At 34.7% G+C, this 17,470-nt stretch overlaps 2 protein-coding genes across 2 annotated transcripts; one reads left to right on the forward strand and one right to left on the reverse strand.

Moving 5' to 3' along the window:
• Positions 1–515: 515 nt before the first annotated feature.
• LOC149164754 (expansin-A8-like) lies at positions 516–1,548 on the reverse strand. The gene is made up of 3 exons (XM_089430975.1): positions 1,415–1,548; positions 953–1,273; positions 516–819 (listed from the first exon to the last, which is right to left on the reverse strand). Exons 1-3 carry the CDS (start codon positions 1,546–1,548, stop codon positions 516–518), a joined length of 759 nt encoding a protein of 252 aa, XP_089287101.1.
• A 2,469-nt stretch (positions 1,549–4,017) lies between these two features.
• LOC149164755 (expansin-A2-like) lies at positions 4,018–5,029 on the forward strand. The gene is made up of 3 exons (XM_089430976.1): positions 4,018–4,147; positions 4,286–4,604; positions 4,726–5,029. The coding sequence occupies exons 1-3, from the start codon at positions 4,018–4,020 to the stop codon at positions 5,027–5,029; spliced, it is 753 nt and encodes a 250-aa protein (XP_089287102.1).
• Positions 5,030–17,470: the final 12,441 nt, after the last annotated feature.

Consider the following 17,470-nt stretch of genomic DNA (forward strand, 5'->3'; position numbering starts at 1 on the left):
ACCAAAATCAATTAACTCAATCACTGCATACAAAACTCATTACTTCAATTAATTAGTTCGAAAGGTGTATCATTCCCAATATATATTATTACGTAAAACACTTTGCTTCAACTAATTAGTGGAGCCTAAGGCTACCAAAATCAATTAACTCAATCACTGCATACATATAGACAACGCTTGAGTAGAGGTCATCAAAATCTCCAATAATTTCTATCAACGATAACAATTAAAATATAAAAGCGCCAATTTACCGAATTTAGGAGAAACATGTCACTGATACAATATATCACCGTCACCAGTCAGCGCATCAATACAGAGGAAGTGTATATCAATTTTATACAGCAGAAACAATTAGAAGTGGGCAGTAATCGTCATACCCTTGGTTAGTTTGGAATACTGCCTATGTACTATCGGAGTAATAACCACTTTAAAAGTGTGATATTCTACCATCACGTCGGTTTCGTTGCTTCTGCGTTACTCTTCGATAGGTTAGTTTTGATGCAGTTGAAAATGGGTTAAAATTGCTGTCCTTCAAATGCCTGGCCGAATTGCCAATTTGCGGGAGCGACGTTATAGGATGTGATGGTTCTCCCATCGCTGGTGGTGACCTGGAAGGACAGAGTCTGCTCATTCAAATAAGAGTTGCTCTGCCAATTCTGTCCCCAGTTGCGGGACATTGCTTGCCAACCGGTGTTGGAACCTTTGATGGAAACCGCCTCCACATCCCCTGCCCCTCCTACGTTGGTAATGAGCACCAAATTGAAGTAGGAGTGCCCATTAATCGTGAATCTAACTCCACCCTTCCTCACGCATGGAACGCTGCACGGATATATATTAATCTTGCACTTCAGCATTTCATCGCAATTAAAGTCAAGTTGGGAATAAATTCTCAAGATTGAAGAATAGGAATATATTGTTGACAGACTAATTAGGGTAATAATTAATTAATTACCTTCTGAAGATGACTGGAACAATGCCACTTCTGTATATGGCGATCTGTTGAAACGCAGGCTGAGCCATGTCGAAGTGTTGGAGAGGTGGATTGCACCATCCTCCATTGTCGTTGGGAAGAGCAGAGTTAGGGGGGCAGAGGTTAGTAGCGGTAATTGTCACAGTGCCTGGTAGACACCACTCAGGGTCGGAGTGGTGGTTGCATTTCATTTCGTAACAGTCTCCGCAACTAACGCCATTGTTGAAAAGCGCCATGCTCAGAGCTACTGCAGTGTTTGTTCCATATCCTTGGCTATACAAATTGCCGTATCCGCACGCACCGCTTGTCAAATTAATTTCACCATCGATTTGCTTTAGCTAAAGTATGGTATTAAATTACTAATCTAAAGCTGAAACTGCAAAGAGATTAGTGTCTGCGCCCACCCAGACGTCCACAGGGCGGGAGTTTTGTGGAGGTATGAACTTACCCATTGTGCCCGACGCATCGCTGCCACCGTAAAACGTACCATGTGCAGATTGCCAGCCACTATCTAGTGCAAAAGTCGCGCCAGCTATCCACAAGAAACTGAACATAGTGGCCAGTGTTAAAGGCGCCATTTTACTGTCGCTTAATATAAGTAGACTTCAACTGAACTGATATCTGGGGTGAGAAGTGATGCCTGAATCCACAACCGAGTCTTGGACTCTGAGGTTTCCCAATTAATAGAATTGGGAGGTGGACAAAGGATCAAATTTTCTTCCGCGAATGGGGTTACCCATCGCAACGTGCGGAGATATGATTTGCTGTTAAGTTATTTGGTGGACGTACGTGGCACGTTAAAACAAACGGTGGCCGGAGGCCACGTTCATTTGCCGCGATAGGGCGTTTATTATATTCAAAGGTCTGACCATCCTATAACCGTCACGGCTGGTGGGCAACGATTAAGCTTATAATTTCTCCCTACTCAAAAGTAGGTTGAGAACGAAAGGTTTATGCTTATTCGTGTCTGCGCTTGAATTCAGGAATTATTTTATAAATTATATATATATATAAATTCTTATGTAGAAAAGAATATATTTATTTTTGATTATGGTACAAATGTTATTATTTATCAACACCTATATTGTTTGTACATAGTTTTTTTTATTTTTTCAATGAAGTAGGAAGCGAAAACTATAAATTATCGCTAAAAGTACAAGAAGTTCTAAATACATGTATGATGAAGACATCTTCAAAACATGATCTCTACTGGCCGACGAAACTAGAACAGAAGACCTAAACCTGTCATGGATCTCTATCCGATCTTTCTAAATTGCTAGATACTTATTTTTTAACTTGATAAGAAATCCAATCCACTATACTAATAATAATAATGTAATGATAATTATTAACTAGTGTGGATAATAATGATGTAATGATAATTATTAACTAGTGTGATAGAATATTTCTCAAAAAAAATATTAACAAGACAAAAAGATACTCTTATTTCAGAGATCAAATATCACATTAAATTTCAATTAAAACAATTTAGCTTATCACACATGTGCCAGATTTTTTTTATAAAAGAAAAACAAAATAAAAAAAATATTTAAAAATGATACAGGAAGATGAATACCATATCTTGCATCAGAAATAAAATAACTTAATGCATACAACAAGTAAATAAAACCACACAAAGATTTGTTAATGAAATGCCAAAGAGTATGGGTATGAGTAAGATGATAAGGCAATATCTACCTTTCATTCAATGATTTCTATTTTAGAAATCTAATAAGTGCACATATAGTTACCGATCTCTTTTATTGAATGAAGATAGTTTTACATTTTGTTATTATGTTATAATTTTGTAGTTTTTGAATTTCCGACACAAAGTTGGGTTTTTTAAGCCATTAATATGGTTTTTGTTTTTCATTGGTTTTTTTTATTGGGAATCTTTCCAATTTCTATTTTAGAAATCTAGTAAGTGCCAATTTTTTTTATTGAGAAACTTTCAAGGTACAATAGGAAATAGGCTTTGTAATGGTAAGTTGAACAACATAATTGATATTGGTAGGAAATAGGCTTTGTAGTGGTAAGTTAAACAACCTAAATGATATTTGTATGTAAAAGTTGTGGTATATGCTTTTTCTTACCACCACATTTTATAGGGATTTTGTTTTTTTAAGTTCTTGTATATTATATTAAAAAGGTAATTTTTGTCCCTTGTGATGATTTACTATAAATGAAAATATTTACATAAAGTTATATGAGCTATTATTGTTTTGATTTTTATTGTTATGTTTTTTAATTTTATGTCTTGAGAATTTATTTTTTATTAGATTCTTTATAAATTCTCTAGTTTTATTTGTCTTTTCTTTCTTCATTTCATTTTCCAAATAAAGATATATTTTTCTGTAAAAATTGCATAAATTATTGATAAATTTTGTAAATTTTCTAAACTAAAGATTTTTGAAACCATTAAATCTATCGATAATTTTTTTATTTTTATTTTTTACCGTTCGATCAAACTAATAGTGCATTTCATAGATTATAAGAATTTGATAAAATGAATTAGAAAAGAAATAAAGCCGGAGTCATTAGTCATTATTCTAGCGCGTATATATATATATATATTAAAAGAAAGAAAAAGAAAAAAATAATTGTGACCAACGGGCCACCGGCCTTTCCAGTAGTGTCAATCATATTGTGGTCAGACTTTTGAAAATAAGAACCCCTAGTTCCAGTAGTGTCGGTCATATTTTGGTCAGACTTTTGAAAACAAGATCCCCTAGTTCCAGTTGTGTCGATCATATTGTGGTCAGACTTTTGAAAATAAGAACCCCTGGGTTTGAACGAGTGGTGCATGTGCACTGTGCACCCAACGACTCTCCAACTGATAATGTCTAGACAATCTCCGCTCGTTGCGGTGGGTGCCGGCGTTAGCGGAAGAAATTTCGTTAACTTATCCACCTCCCGATTCTATATATATTTTGGAGATTTGTTGGAGTCCACCAATCAGCCATCGATTGAGATGATCGGTTCTGCTTTCCATTCTTCGTAGTTCTATCGTCAGATATTCATTAAGCGACCATCTATTTCGCTGTGAAATGGCGCCCGTAATACTGGCCACAACGTTCGGTTTCCTGTGGATAGCTGGTGCAGCTTATGCACTAGGTAGCGACTGGCAATCCGCGCATGCTACGTTTTACGGTGGCAGCGATGCGTCAGGCACAATGGGTAAGTTCAATCTTCGACAATCGACGCCTGCATGGTCCTACATATAAGTTCAAAAATATTGGCTTCATTTTCAGCTTTAGATCATTATTTAATACCATATGTTAGCTAAGCAACTCGAACGTGAAATTAATTTGACAGGCGGTGCGTGCGGATACGGTAACCTATATAGCCAAGGCTATGGAACGAACACTGCAGCTCTGAGCACGGCGCTTTTCAACAACGGAGCTACATGTGGAGCCTGCTACCAAATGAAATGCAACCACCACTACGACCCTCAGTGGTGTCTACTGGGCACTGTGACAGTTACTGCTACTAACCTCTGCCCCCCTAACTCTGCCCTTCCCAACGACAATGGAGGATGGTGCAATCCTCCTCGCCAACACTTCGACATGGCTCAGCCTGCTTTTCAAAAGATCGCCATTTACAGAAGTGGCATTGTTCCAATCATATTCAGAAGGTAATCAATGATTACTGTAATTCAACACTATAATCCTATTCTTCAACCTGAAGTTTTATTTCCAACTGGACTTTAATTAGGATGAAATCCTTAGCTGCAAGGTTAATATATATGCGTGCAGGGTGCCATGCGTGAGGAAGGGAGGAGTTCGATTCACGATCAATGGGCACTCCTACTTCAATTTGGTGCTCATTACCAATGTAGGAGGTGCAGGGGATGTGGAGGCGGTTTCCATCAAAGGCTCCAACACTAGTTGGAAAGCAATGTCCCGAAACTGGGGACAGAATTGGCAGAGCAACTCCTATTTAAATGGGCAGAGTCTGTCCTTCCAGGTCACCACCAGCAACGGGAGAACTATCACTTCCTATAACATTGCTCCTGCAAATTGGCAATTTGGCCAGACGTTCGAAGGACTGCAATTTTAAGCCATTCTAATATGCATCAAGAGTAACGCAGAAGCAACAATGCCGTGGTGAACGCTTTTAAGTCCGAGAGTACTTTAGGAGTCTTGTATTCATAATGTGGAACTAGGGTACGCAAATTAGCGCCCAATTCTGATTGTTCCTTCTGCATAGAATTCATGTATGCATCGCGTATATAGCTGCGCTAATTTGGCGCGGCCATATATTGTATTAGTAGCAAATTTCTCCTCAATTGCGTAATTGGGAGCTTAGATAGTTGGTAGAGATTTTCATGACCTTCACTTTTGCGTAATCTAAAATTGGTTCTGGTAGCCATCTTCTTTCAATCATGTACCGTTTTGAGATTATCACCATTTCAACTGAATCTAAAAGTAAACTTCCCCCGAATATAACACAAATACGGGGAATTTAGATGTCGCCTTGATTTTTAAGAGCACTTAAGTCCAAAGAGGTTATGACTTATATTTAGTTATGACTTATATTTATTTTAACTAGCATAAATTTATTTTAAATACAGATTTAAAAGGTTAAAATTTGCTGGGCATTTTGTCTATCAGAATCCATTAAATACGTCGAAATTTTTTAAATAACCATGACGTGGTTTCAAAGTGAGGAACATGTTTTTTTAATGGTTTATAATATTTTGAAAATATTATTAATATCTCAACATTAAAATTTAAAATAAATCTTACAATTATATAAATTCAAATCTCTGTTAATTAAATTAGTGTATTGGTCGTATTATGAAGTATTAGGTAAACCATTTGACTAAATTAAGCCCACAAAAAAAATACCCATAAATTAAATATTTTTAACAAAAATTTAAATACCCATTCATAAAAGGTTTATCATCAAAATAATTAAAATATAAAAATAATTTAAAAATTATGCAAATCCAAATCTCCGATAAATTCAGTACTTTTTAGTAACAAGTTATATGCCCTCGATGATCATAGGGTGTCTGGTTTTATTACACATTTAAATTAGTTAAAGTCCATTGAAAAATAAGTGAAGCATGTTTAGGAATTCATTTTATTTCTTTACAATTTACCTATTTTTTTTTATAACAATTAATGTGGAGAATTTCATGACATATGAAATTATATATGTAAAACTACTATTAATGTGGAGAATTTCATGATATATGAAATTATATATCTAAAACTACTATGAGAAAAATCTTACTTCGATCCTCTCTAATCAGATGGGATCGGATTAGGCAGGAAAACAACTTAGTTCGATTGGTAGATTTACTGTGAACACTCGTACTCCACAGATCAATTTGTAACCATTAATTAAACTCTGGAAAATTCATCTGGAACAAGCGGCCTGACCATCACTGTCAAACCTTACGAGTACGGCCTTTAATACCACCAGAGATCATTTGAAAGCGAGTGATATTGTTGCATCTCCTGGGCTATTAGTGCCCACATTATATAGAATGGGGAGGTGGACAAGCTGCCTTTCTTCCTATTGCCTAAACTCTCGATATTTCTAAGGCATCCTGCCGTACCCAAGGAATAACATTGGCCGCATTCGTATACGCAATGGGGTCCTCTGCACAAGGTATTCTATAATTCCACGACTTCGCCAAATATTCTCTCTGAGAGAGACTCTTGCACAGGGTGTTGGTGATGGGCGACATTTAAGCCTTGACTATCGCTTCCCGCTATACTTTCACTGAATGACGAAGACCCTCGGCTTTTTCTTATGTTTTCCTTAAATTAGGAACCCTTTTTTTATGTATTTATGTAAATGATCGCTGTGCATGACCACGTAGTTAAAATGGAATTCTTTTCAAAAAGCTACATATTCTTTCTTTAACTTTTTCTTTTCCAAATTTAAATTTAGTTTAGGAAGGTTCTAAATTCAAAATTCTAGAGTTTGATATCTGCCGACGTGCAACGTAATAATGGCGAGACATCCAAATTTAAATTTAGTTTAAAAAGGTTATACATTCAAAATTCTAGAGTTTGGTATCTGCCAACATCCATAACGTAATAATTGCGAGACATCGATGCAGAATAATTTTAGTCAAAAAGGTTAATTTCTAATTTCTAATTATTTTCCCATTCATAATATATATATATATATATATATATATTTTCAATTTGAATTTCAATGCCACTATAAAGATGTACATAAGGTAATTATTTATTTATTTTTACGCTTTTGTATGCTTTGGATTTGTGTCAACCACGAGGATGGTGATATGAATGTAGAGATAAGTATCAAGGAAAGGAAATAGCGTAACACATACGTTCAAGAATGCAACTATTTTATTTAAAAGAAATTTATATTTAAAAATATTAATTAAAATAACATTTTAAAACTTAATCTAATTTAAGTCATGAGATGAAAAAGCTAAAACATGGACAGTTGACAGGTCTTGGTAAGTCGGGGGTGGAAATTTAAGTTTAAATGCATAGCAATGTAAATATTATTATTTCATCTCATTTTATTTTGCAGCATTTGTTCGTTTCTAAATTCCATGAATTGCATTCCATCGATTGTCTGAACCAATATTTAACTGTGCATACTATCATTTTATGTTTTATGTACATTATTATTATGAACTTCTCCTTCTCTCAGAATTTGAAATGGAATTCATTCGTTTCATTCATTCTAATTGCATGCTTCCAAAAAAAAAATGATAATTTGAGTAATTTGATTAGACTTACACAAATGGGTATTCTCTAGTTCTGTAGGATCTTCTCTAGGATGTTATTCCAGTATGGAGTTTACTTTATATCACCATTAATACATTATTAAAAACTATCACTAATTATTTTAATGAAAATATAGAGAAACAATTAATTTCCCTTTCCTGCACTTAAAAAATTATAGAAAGTAATGCATGCATCCCAAAAATTTATGAAAACAAGCATTTGATTAAAAATGAATGCAATGTAACTAAAAAACCCCTATTGGTCTCATCTCATTTTATTTTGCAGCATATGTTCATTTGTAAATTCCATGAATTCCATTGCATATGTTCATTTGTAAATTCCATGAATTCCATTCCATCGGTTGTGTGAACCAATATTTAACTGTGCATATTATCATTTTTTGCTTTATATACTTTGTTATTATGAACTTGTCCTTCTCTTAGAGTTTGAAATGGAATTCATTTGTTCTAATTGCATGCTTCCAGAAAAAATTGATAATTTGAGTAATTTGATTAGACTTACACAGAGGGGTCTTCTCTAGTTCTGTAGGATCTTCTCTAGGATGTTATTCCAATATGGAGTTTACCTTATATGACCATTAATACATTATTAAAATCTATCATTAATTATTTTAATGAAAATATAGAGAAACAATTAATTTCCCCTTCCTGCACCTAAAAAATTATAGAAAGTAATGCATGCATCCCAAAAATTTATGAAAACAATCATTTTGATTAAAAATGAATGCAATGTAACTAAAAAACCCTATTTGTCTTTGAACTCATTAGCTTGAGTGTGCTAGTGTTTGTATGTACCAATTAATGATTGAAACTTTTGACAAGAGTTCATCAAACTTATAATGGAAACAGTTAGCTTGCAATAAAATAATCCAGTTCTAAAATGCAAGGACTAATAATGATTGCAACAAAATAATCCAGTTCTAAAATGCAGGGACTAATAATGATTACGCCTGCTTCTGTTTCATCTTTGCCCTTTCTTTATGCCTATGTCACACCCCTATGCACAAGGAATAATACAATATACTTGAGATAAAAAAAATTATGGCAATTAAATATAAAATTTCACCCTCTAATTATTCACAACAATACGCATACATTTGGTTTATTTACTGTGTTACGACTAAACATTGTAATTATGCAACAAAACCTTAGCTGTTAACTTGAATGCCCGGTTGTGAATCACATAATACACGAGACCCGAGTTTCATTCATTAATAATATGTAAATGGTTTGATCTTCCGTACAGTGGAGGACAGGTCCTTATCCTCTTTGATTTATTGCCCCACCCCTCTAGCTTAGATTTCAGGTCTTATCTCGAGCTTGGCGCGACCAGGTTACCGTTGTCATACACTTCTCTGGACCAGCAGTGTTAATGCATGCAGTGGTGCTGTTAGTGAACATCAGGATCCTCTGTCTCATCTACGGTGAAGGTTATCAGTCACTGATCCGACGACTTTGGGATACTCTAAGTGTTTTACCCTCTACCGGGTCTAGCTACGTAGCTCATTCTGCCCATTCCTCCTTGTGCTGACTCTGCTTCCAGTCCATGGCAGAGGTGCTTATGCTGCAAGCATGTCTCCTGTTATGGTTGGATCGTTCCATGAGCTATTTGAGGGCTCCGCGCTCAAGTTCTGGAGTTCTTGGGAAATTACCCAGGTGAGGTTACCCCATTTTCTAAATAACGTTGCTGTTAATGTCAACTCAGGAGTTGATTTCAGTTTTCTTTTGTGTGCTAATATTTGGAATTATGCTCTGCAAGTTTGGCAAGGGCTCTTGACTGCGTTGAGGGAAAAGCCTCATGAAGATTTCTACCTCATCCTTACGGGGCTTGTGCTTTTGGGGTTTTATCCGGGTAAGCTTGTAAGGCTCCCCTCCTGTCCTAAGTTTGATCACATCTCCTTCTTGCTTGAGGTGTAATTTTAGCATTTTGGCGTACTGGGTTCTCCTACCACAGTTTGACTCTTGTTGAAGTTTCACCAAGAACGAAGTTTGTATTTGTTTAAGCAAGACATGTTCTAGATTGCAAGGAACCTCTGTGATTAATTTTTCGGTATCTCCATTAATACAAGATAGTAAATGAAAATTCCAAGAGCATCTGAGCAAAATCCACTTTAACTCTATCACATAAATATATTACATTCCATTATGGAGTTTACTTTATATCACCATTAATACATTATTAAAAACTATCATTAATTATTTTAATGAAAATATAGAGAAACAATTAATTCCCCTTGCTGCACCTAAAAAATTATAGAAAGTAATGCATGCATCCCAAAAATTTATGAAAACAAGCATTTCGATTAAAAATGAATGCAATGTAACTAAAAAACCCTATTTGTCTTTGAACTCGTTGGCTTGAGTCTGCTAGTGTTTGTATGTCCCAATTAATGACAGTTGAAACTTTTGACAAGAGTTCATCAAACTTGTAATGGAAACAGTCACCTTGTAATAAAATAGTCCAGTTCTAAAATGCAAGGACTAATAATGATTACGCCTACGTCTATTTCATCTTTGCCCTTTCTTTATGCCTGAGATATCCCTAATTCTAATAATATCTTGTTTACAGTGTAATGGAAATAGTAAGTGAGCATAAAACGAATACTGAAGATCTGGAGAAGCCAGCAGTGTTTGATGAAGTGACTATGAATGATTGGCTTGTTAATGATAGCAAGACTGGTGGATTGAGGAACACACTGAAGGATTTTCTATTCCCTGATCTGTTTCAACGATATAGGAATCAATCAAGGATGCACAAATATATTACTGGTCTTCAGTATGCATTCCCCATCCTCGAATGGTTACCCACATATTCTTTTGGTCTCTTCAAATTTGATATTGTCTATCGCATTACCATTACCAGCCTTGCCATTCCACAGGTATAAGCTACCCAAAGCTTTGGCTTCTGTGCTTCGGTAGGAGAAATACTAATTTTTCAGTATTTCCATTAATACAAGATAGGAAATGAAAATTCCAAGAGAATCTGAGCAAAATCCATTGTAACTCTATGATATAAATATATTATAGTCTAGTATGGAGTTTACTTTATATCACCATTAATACATTATTAAAAACTATCATTAATTATTTTAATGGAAATATAGAAAAACAATTAATTCTCCTTGCTGCACCTAAAAAATTATAGAAAGTAATGCATGCATCCCAAAAATTTATGAAAACAAGCATTTCGATTAAAAATGAATGCAATGTAACTAAAAAACCCTATTTGTCTTTGAACTCATTGGCTTGAGTTTGCTAGTGTTTGTATGTCCCAATTAATGACAGTCGAAACTTTTGACAAGATTTCATCAAACTTGTAATAGAAACAGTCAGCTTGCAATAAAATATTCCAGTTCTAAAATGCAGGGACTAATAATGATTACACCTGCTTTTGTTTCATCTTTGCCAATTCTTTATGCATGAGATATCCCTAATTCTAATAATATGTTGTTTACATAAATTTTTATATGCAATTTTATTTTCTCCATGTTATTCTGAATATCGAGTATTTTGTGAGGTATTTGAATGGTTTAGTGAAAAATTTGTTTTTCCAGTTATATTTGGAAACTTATATTGTAACTAAAATAGTACTTTGCTGAGGAATCTGAATAGTTTAGTAAACAATTTGTTTTTCCAATTGCATCTAAAGATGCAGTGGAACTGAAATAATTAAATTAGTGTTGTGACTCATAAAATAGTTATATCTGATGTCAAGCAGACTTTCAACCCACAGGTTATTATCATTAGAAGAGCTTGTTACAGTGTAAAGGAAATAGTAAGTGAACATAAAACAAATACTGAAGATCTGGAGAAGCCAGCAGGGTTTGATGAAGTGACTATGAATGATCGACTTGTTGATGAGAGCAAGACTGGTGGATTGAGGAACGCAGTGAAGGATTTTTTGTTCCCTGATCTATTTCGACGATATAGGAATCAGTCAAGGATGTGTAAATATATTACTAGTCTTCAGTATGCATTCCCCATCCTCGAATGGTTTCCCGCATATTCTTTTGGTCTCTTCAAATCTGATATTATCTATCGCATTATCATTACCAACATTGCCATTCCACAGGTATAAGCTACCCAAAGCTTTGGCTTCTGTGCTTCGGTAGGAGAGATACAATTTTTTTGGTATTTCCATTAATAAAAGATAGGAAATGAAAATTCCAAGAGCATCTGAGCAAAATCCACTGTAACTCTATCATATAAATATATTATATTCCAGTTTGGAGTTTACTTTATATCACCATTAATACATTATTAAAAACTATCATTAATTATTTTAATGAAAATATAGAGAAACAATTAGTTTCCCCTTACTGCACCTAAAAAATTATAGAAAGTAATGCATGGATCCCAAAAATTTATGAAAACAAGCATTTCCATTAAAAATGAATGCAATGTAACTAAAAAACCCTATTTGTCTTTCAACTCGTTGGCTTGAGTCTGCTAGTGTTTGTATGTCCCAATTAATGACAGTTGAAAATTTTGACAAGAGTTCATCAAACTTGTAATGGAAACAGTCAACTTGCAATAAAATAATGCAGTTCTAAAATGTAGGGACTAATAATGATTACGCCTGCTTTTGTTTCATATTTTACCTTTCTTTATGCCTGAGATATGCCTAATTCTAATAATATCTTGTTTACATAAATTTTTATATATAATTTTATTTTCTCCATGTTATTCTGAATATCGAGTATTTTGTGAGGCATTTGAATGGTTTAGTGAAAAAATTGTTTTTCCATTTATATCTGGAAACTTATATTGTAACTAAAATAGTACTTTGCTGAGGAATCTGAATAGTTTAGTAAACAATTTGTTTTTCCAATTGCATCTAAAAAAGTAGTGGAATTGAAATAATTAAATCTAGTGTTGTGACTCATAAAATAGTTATATTTGATGTCGAGTAGAGTTTCCACCCACAGGTTATTATCATTAGAAGAGCTTATTACAGTGTAATGGAAATAGTAAGTGAGCATAAAATGAATACTGAAGATTTGGAGAAGCCAACGGTGTTTGATAAAGTGACTATGAATGATTGGCTTCTTAATGAGAGCAAGACTGGTGGATTGAGGAACACAGTGAAGGATTTTCTGTTCCCTGATCTGTTTCAACGATATAAGAATCAATCAAGGATGCGAAAATATATTACTGGTCTTCAGTATGCATTCCCCATCCTCGAATGGTTACCCACATATTCTTTTGGTCTCTTCAAATTCGATATTATCTATCGCATTACCATTACGAGCCTTGCCATTCCACAGGTATAAGCTACCCAAAGCTTTGGCTTCTGTGCTTCGGTAGGAGAGATACATATGTCCTGAAGGCATTATAATATATTCACATTCTCTCAGACCATGTTAGATGTTTCTTAATGTTTTTTATTCATCTGATCTCGGCTTCAAATGAAAATGGTAAACAACTCATAATACATACTAAATCAATGGGAGTTACTGCACAAAATTTATAGAAATAAACTGTAAATCTCATTCAAACTCTAGCTTTTTACTGCATGTTAAAAACTCTTCCTCTACAATTAATCAGAGCTCTAGCTTGAAACGCATTGGAAGAAACAGAAACGCAAATGTTTGAAATGTACACCCAGAAAGTTGCGTCATTGTACTTGTCAGGCGTCACAACTCCAGTTCTCCAATTTTCCTCTTGTGCTCTATGGCCACTGCTCTCCTCCTGTGCTCTGCGGAAACTGCGATGCCAAAAGTAATGAGATACCATGCTGTAATCGGTTATGCTGACCAGTGCGTAAACCGTTTCCCAAATGAATTTGTAACCATCCTGATCGAATGGTTGAAACTTTTGAAATCTTCTAACATAGGATCCTATGGCGTACGAGGATGATAGGTGGGCAGAGAGGGGAGTTCATTTCAGAGGGAATGCATTATGGCATAAATATAATGTTGTGTAAAAATAGATATGTATTTATATGATGGTGAATATTAATGGTTAAGTTATCACACAATAGTAAATAATGTTTATTAATATAAATGTATTTCATAAAGATAATAATGACAAGATTAATTACTTACTTAATTATTTCTATAGGTCATTTAATTGGTTAATCTTTCTAATAATTTGAATTTCAATGCCATTGTAAAGACGCAGATAAGGTGATTATTTATTTTTGGGTTTTTGTATTCTTTGAATTTGTCTCAACCGCGAGAATTGTGATAACTAATATTTATTTTATTTTGTTAGAGAGTATATAATATAACGTTGTGTAAAAATATATATGTATTTATATGATGGTGAATATGTATTTATTTATATGATGATGAATATGTATGGTTAAGTTATCTTATAATGGTAAATAATGTTTATTAATATAAATATATACTATAAAGATAATGATGATAAGATTAATTGTTTACTTAATTTTTGTAGGTCACAATTGATAGTGGTAAGAAAAGGAGTTGTAAAATTATCAAGTTTGCCACTTTAATAAGGTAATTAGAAAATTATATAAGAAATGTCAATTAGTGTTAATTATTTATAACTAAACATAAGCTTATTTGATAATAGGCATTTTATATTGGAATTGGCCTTTCATAACTTTAATTTTGTTTTGAAAAAATAGATAGATGGTTGGGATTTCCATTCCACCTAAATCTTTTCTTTGTACAAGATAAAGTGTTGAGATTTGTCTCAAAACCAAATCTTGTGTGTTACCCTCTCTTCTCAAATTCACAAATTAAATGTTTTATAGTCCATCTATCACTCATCTTTATCCTTTAACCACAAATATGTGTTCTTTCTAATTGCACTATGTTGAGTAGGCTCTTTCATCTACCTTACAACTTTTCATCTTTGCTATAATTATCAACTATAATTACCTACCTTCTCCCATTTCATATTAGCTTCAATGTGGTTAGTCGATTCTCTTGTTGTATTACCAAGCGAGTTTTGGATTGCTCTCTTGACCCTAGATAGTTGAGTTGCTACATAGTGGAGCTCTTTGATTCAGCTAACACGTTGTTTAATAACATTGTTTAAGAACTAGTAGTTTAGTAGCATTGTTTAAGATCACATTTTAATTTAGTAAATTTCTAAAGTTTAAGTTTAATATGGCCATTTAAAGGTTTTGACAATAACCTCTTGCCACATCACCATGCTGCGATGTTGAACCCATGCGATCCCCATGTGGTTCTCACATGGAATCCAATCTCACTACCATGTCATTCACCCTGACCAATCCATGTCATATTATTGCTTGTATAGTGTTATCGTGCCAAGCTTCTGTGGCATGCCACCTAACCCAGGCCCTTTTTGAAAAGTGCCATACAGCTCCTCTGCAAAGATGCTTCAGACAAACTTATTACCATCAATCACTAAGAAATATTCTCTATCCCAGAACATATACCCTAGCCCTTTTTTGCAGTGATCCTTCAAAATCCATTATGGTGACATCATCCTAGGGTGGCATCACTCTAATGTCACCCTTCTGAATCTCGAAGGACAAAACCCCCCTTCTTCGTCATTTGTGGAAAATTCTTTGTTCCCTAAGATGTAAATTCCCTCTGGTTTTCTTGTTGTGGTCCTTTGAAAACTGTCAAGGTGACGTCAACATGAGGTGATGCCATTCTTACATCACCGAGTCCACATGGCCTCATTTGGGGGCGCCACATGTTATCCATTTTTGGTCCACTTGGCCCCCCCAAAAGGCTAATTTTAGGTCCCAAATGTCATGCCACCATTAATCCATGTCATCTACCACCATGGCCAAGGTCCCACCAAGGATATGACTCCTTGAAAAATGTGACTTTATGATTATAATTAATTTTGGAATTTTATGGCTTTCTACTGGCTCCCAACCAAACTTCTGATGCAGGAGCATGAGGCTTAAAGACAAAAGGCTTCATTTTATTCCAAAAATCCAAAAACAGTTTACAAGCAACGGAGTGGGATCATTTAGCTATCAATTTAAAAAGTTTTCTAGATAGGAATTAAGTTAGAATATAGTTATTGAGTGATTTTGTAATTAAGACAAGTAGTTTAGAGTTAGCTGAGCTTCTCGAGGAGAATATCAAGCAATTTAGGTAATTATCTAGGATTAGATAGATTCTATCCATAGATTGAGGATCAGATCGTTGGATTTATGTAAGTTTTGAACAATTATAAGAGGATTTTGGATGGATTTGAATTAGACTGTAAAAGGATTGAAATACTTCTGTATCTTTGTGTATTCTTGCATAATTGGTCAATCCTGGAGGGTGGAGTTCCTTCGAAATATCTCTATGTATTGTTAATTTTTAGTTGGTCGGTAGAATTAGAATTCTATATCAACTATATTATTGCATTTAAGTTCCTCACTCACTATGTGTTAAGCTAAATTGAATAATTTCGAAGTATAGTGTTTTAGGTTAGCTAAATTCTAAATTCCTTAGTGAAGAGCTAAACCTAGCAGAAGCACTAAAGTCATAGCAGAAGGAGGAAAAAATGGGATAAACTATGAATACACCGGAGAAGCCTAGAGTTGTCCGATCGATAGAACCGTTAGATCAATGATAGTCACATGCAAGTCAGGGTTGAGGTTTAACCCAAAACCGGACACGATATTTTATTAACCTTGGTTAATGGTATAGTTGGTTTGGGCCATCTGAATAGAGGAGTAAGATCCAACTGATATTGCATGGAAAAGTGAATGGGGGTTAACAAAATATTTGGACCCGATGAGAAATTCGAGTGTGGTTGAATTCCATTGAAGTCTAGACAATTGTAGTCGTCCGATGGGGAGGTCGTGATCCAATAGTGGTCGCGTAGTAAAGGTTTATGAGGTTTAATTTGGATTGCGGACCCGAGGAGTTTTATCAACGAAAATGTTATTTTCCTTCGGTTCCAGTAAGTGGAGTTTTTGCAAATTTTCGGGTAATATTAGCATTTCAACTGTTTTTAGAGAAATAACTAAATTTGGAGGCAGATGACTGAAACTCCAAGGGAAATTGGAGAAGAACTTCCACCTACACTTGAGGAGACAGTTTCAGGATTTGAACGATTATCCATTACACCTGCACCCAGACTACGAGTTGTGATATCAAAGCAACTTACTAACATTGAACAAGATCTCAAGGTTCAAAAATATAAATCCAATATGGCCTTTAGAGTTGGAGGAAGAGGTGGTGGTCAAAGAAGAGGAAGAGAAGATGCAAATGCTGAAGTGTTGGAAGCTATGCAACAGATGGAGGCTATATTGGAAGCAATGGAAATGGGAAGAGATACAGATGCTGGAGATGTCAGTGAACCTGAACCTGAAGCTGTAGAAGAAGAGGAACCTGCAGATTTAACTCCTGAGATGAGATTCTTTAAGTTAGTATTGAGGTCCACATCTAAGCCCAGACTAGAAGTTTCAATTTATAGAAGAAGCTTAAGCCCTGAGGAATTGATAGACGAGATAAATGACATGGAGAAATTCTTCGATTATGAAGAAACAGAAGAGGGAAAGAATGTGAAGTTTGTTGTCACCAAATTGAAAGGACATGCAACACTTTGGTGGGATGGAGTGCAGGAAAAAAGAAGAAGATTTGGCAAACAACCAGTTAAGAATTGGAACAGGATGGTGGCGAAATTGAAAAGTAAGTTTTTACCAAGTGATTATTAGTAGGCATTGCTTAGACAAATGCAGAATCTTAGACAGAGGTCTATAACAGTGAAGTAATACACAGAGCAATTCTACAAAGTAAGCATAAGAGCAGGACAAATCCAAGATACAGATGAGAAGGTTGCAAGATATGTAAATGGAC

The sequence above is a fragment of the Pinus tabuliformis genome, chromosome 5_1, assembly GCF_031772625.1.
Source record: "Pinus tabuliformis cultivar Carrire ecotype Pingquan chromosome 5_1, CPIR1, whole genome shotgun sequence".
In the NCBI taxonomy this organism is placed as follows: Eukaryota; Viridiplantae; Streptophyta; class Pinopsida; order Pinales; family Pinaceae; genus Pinus; species Pinus tabuliformis.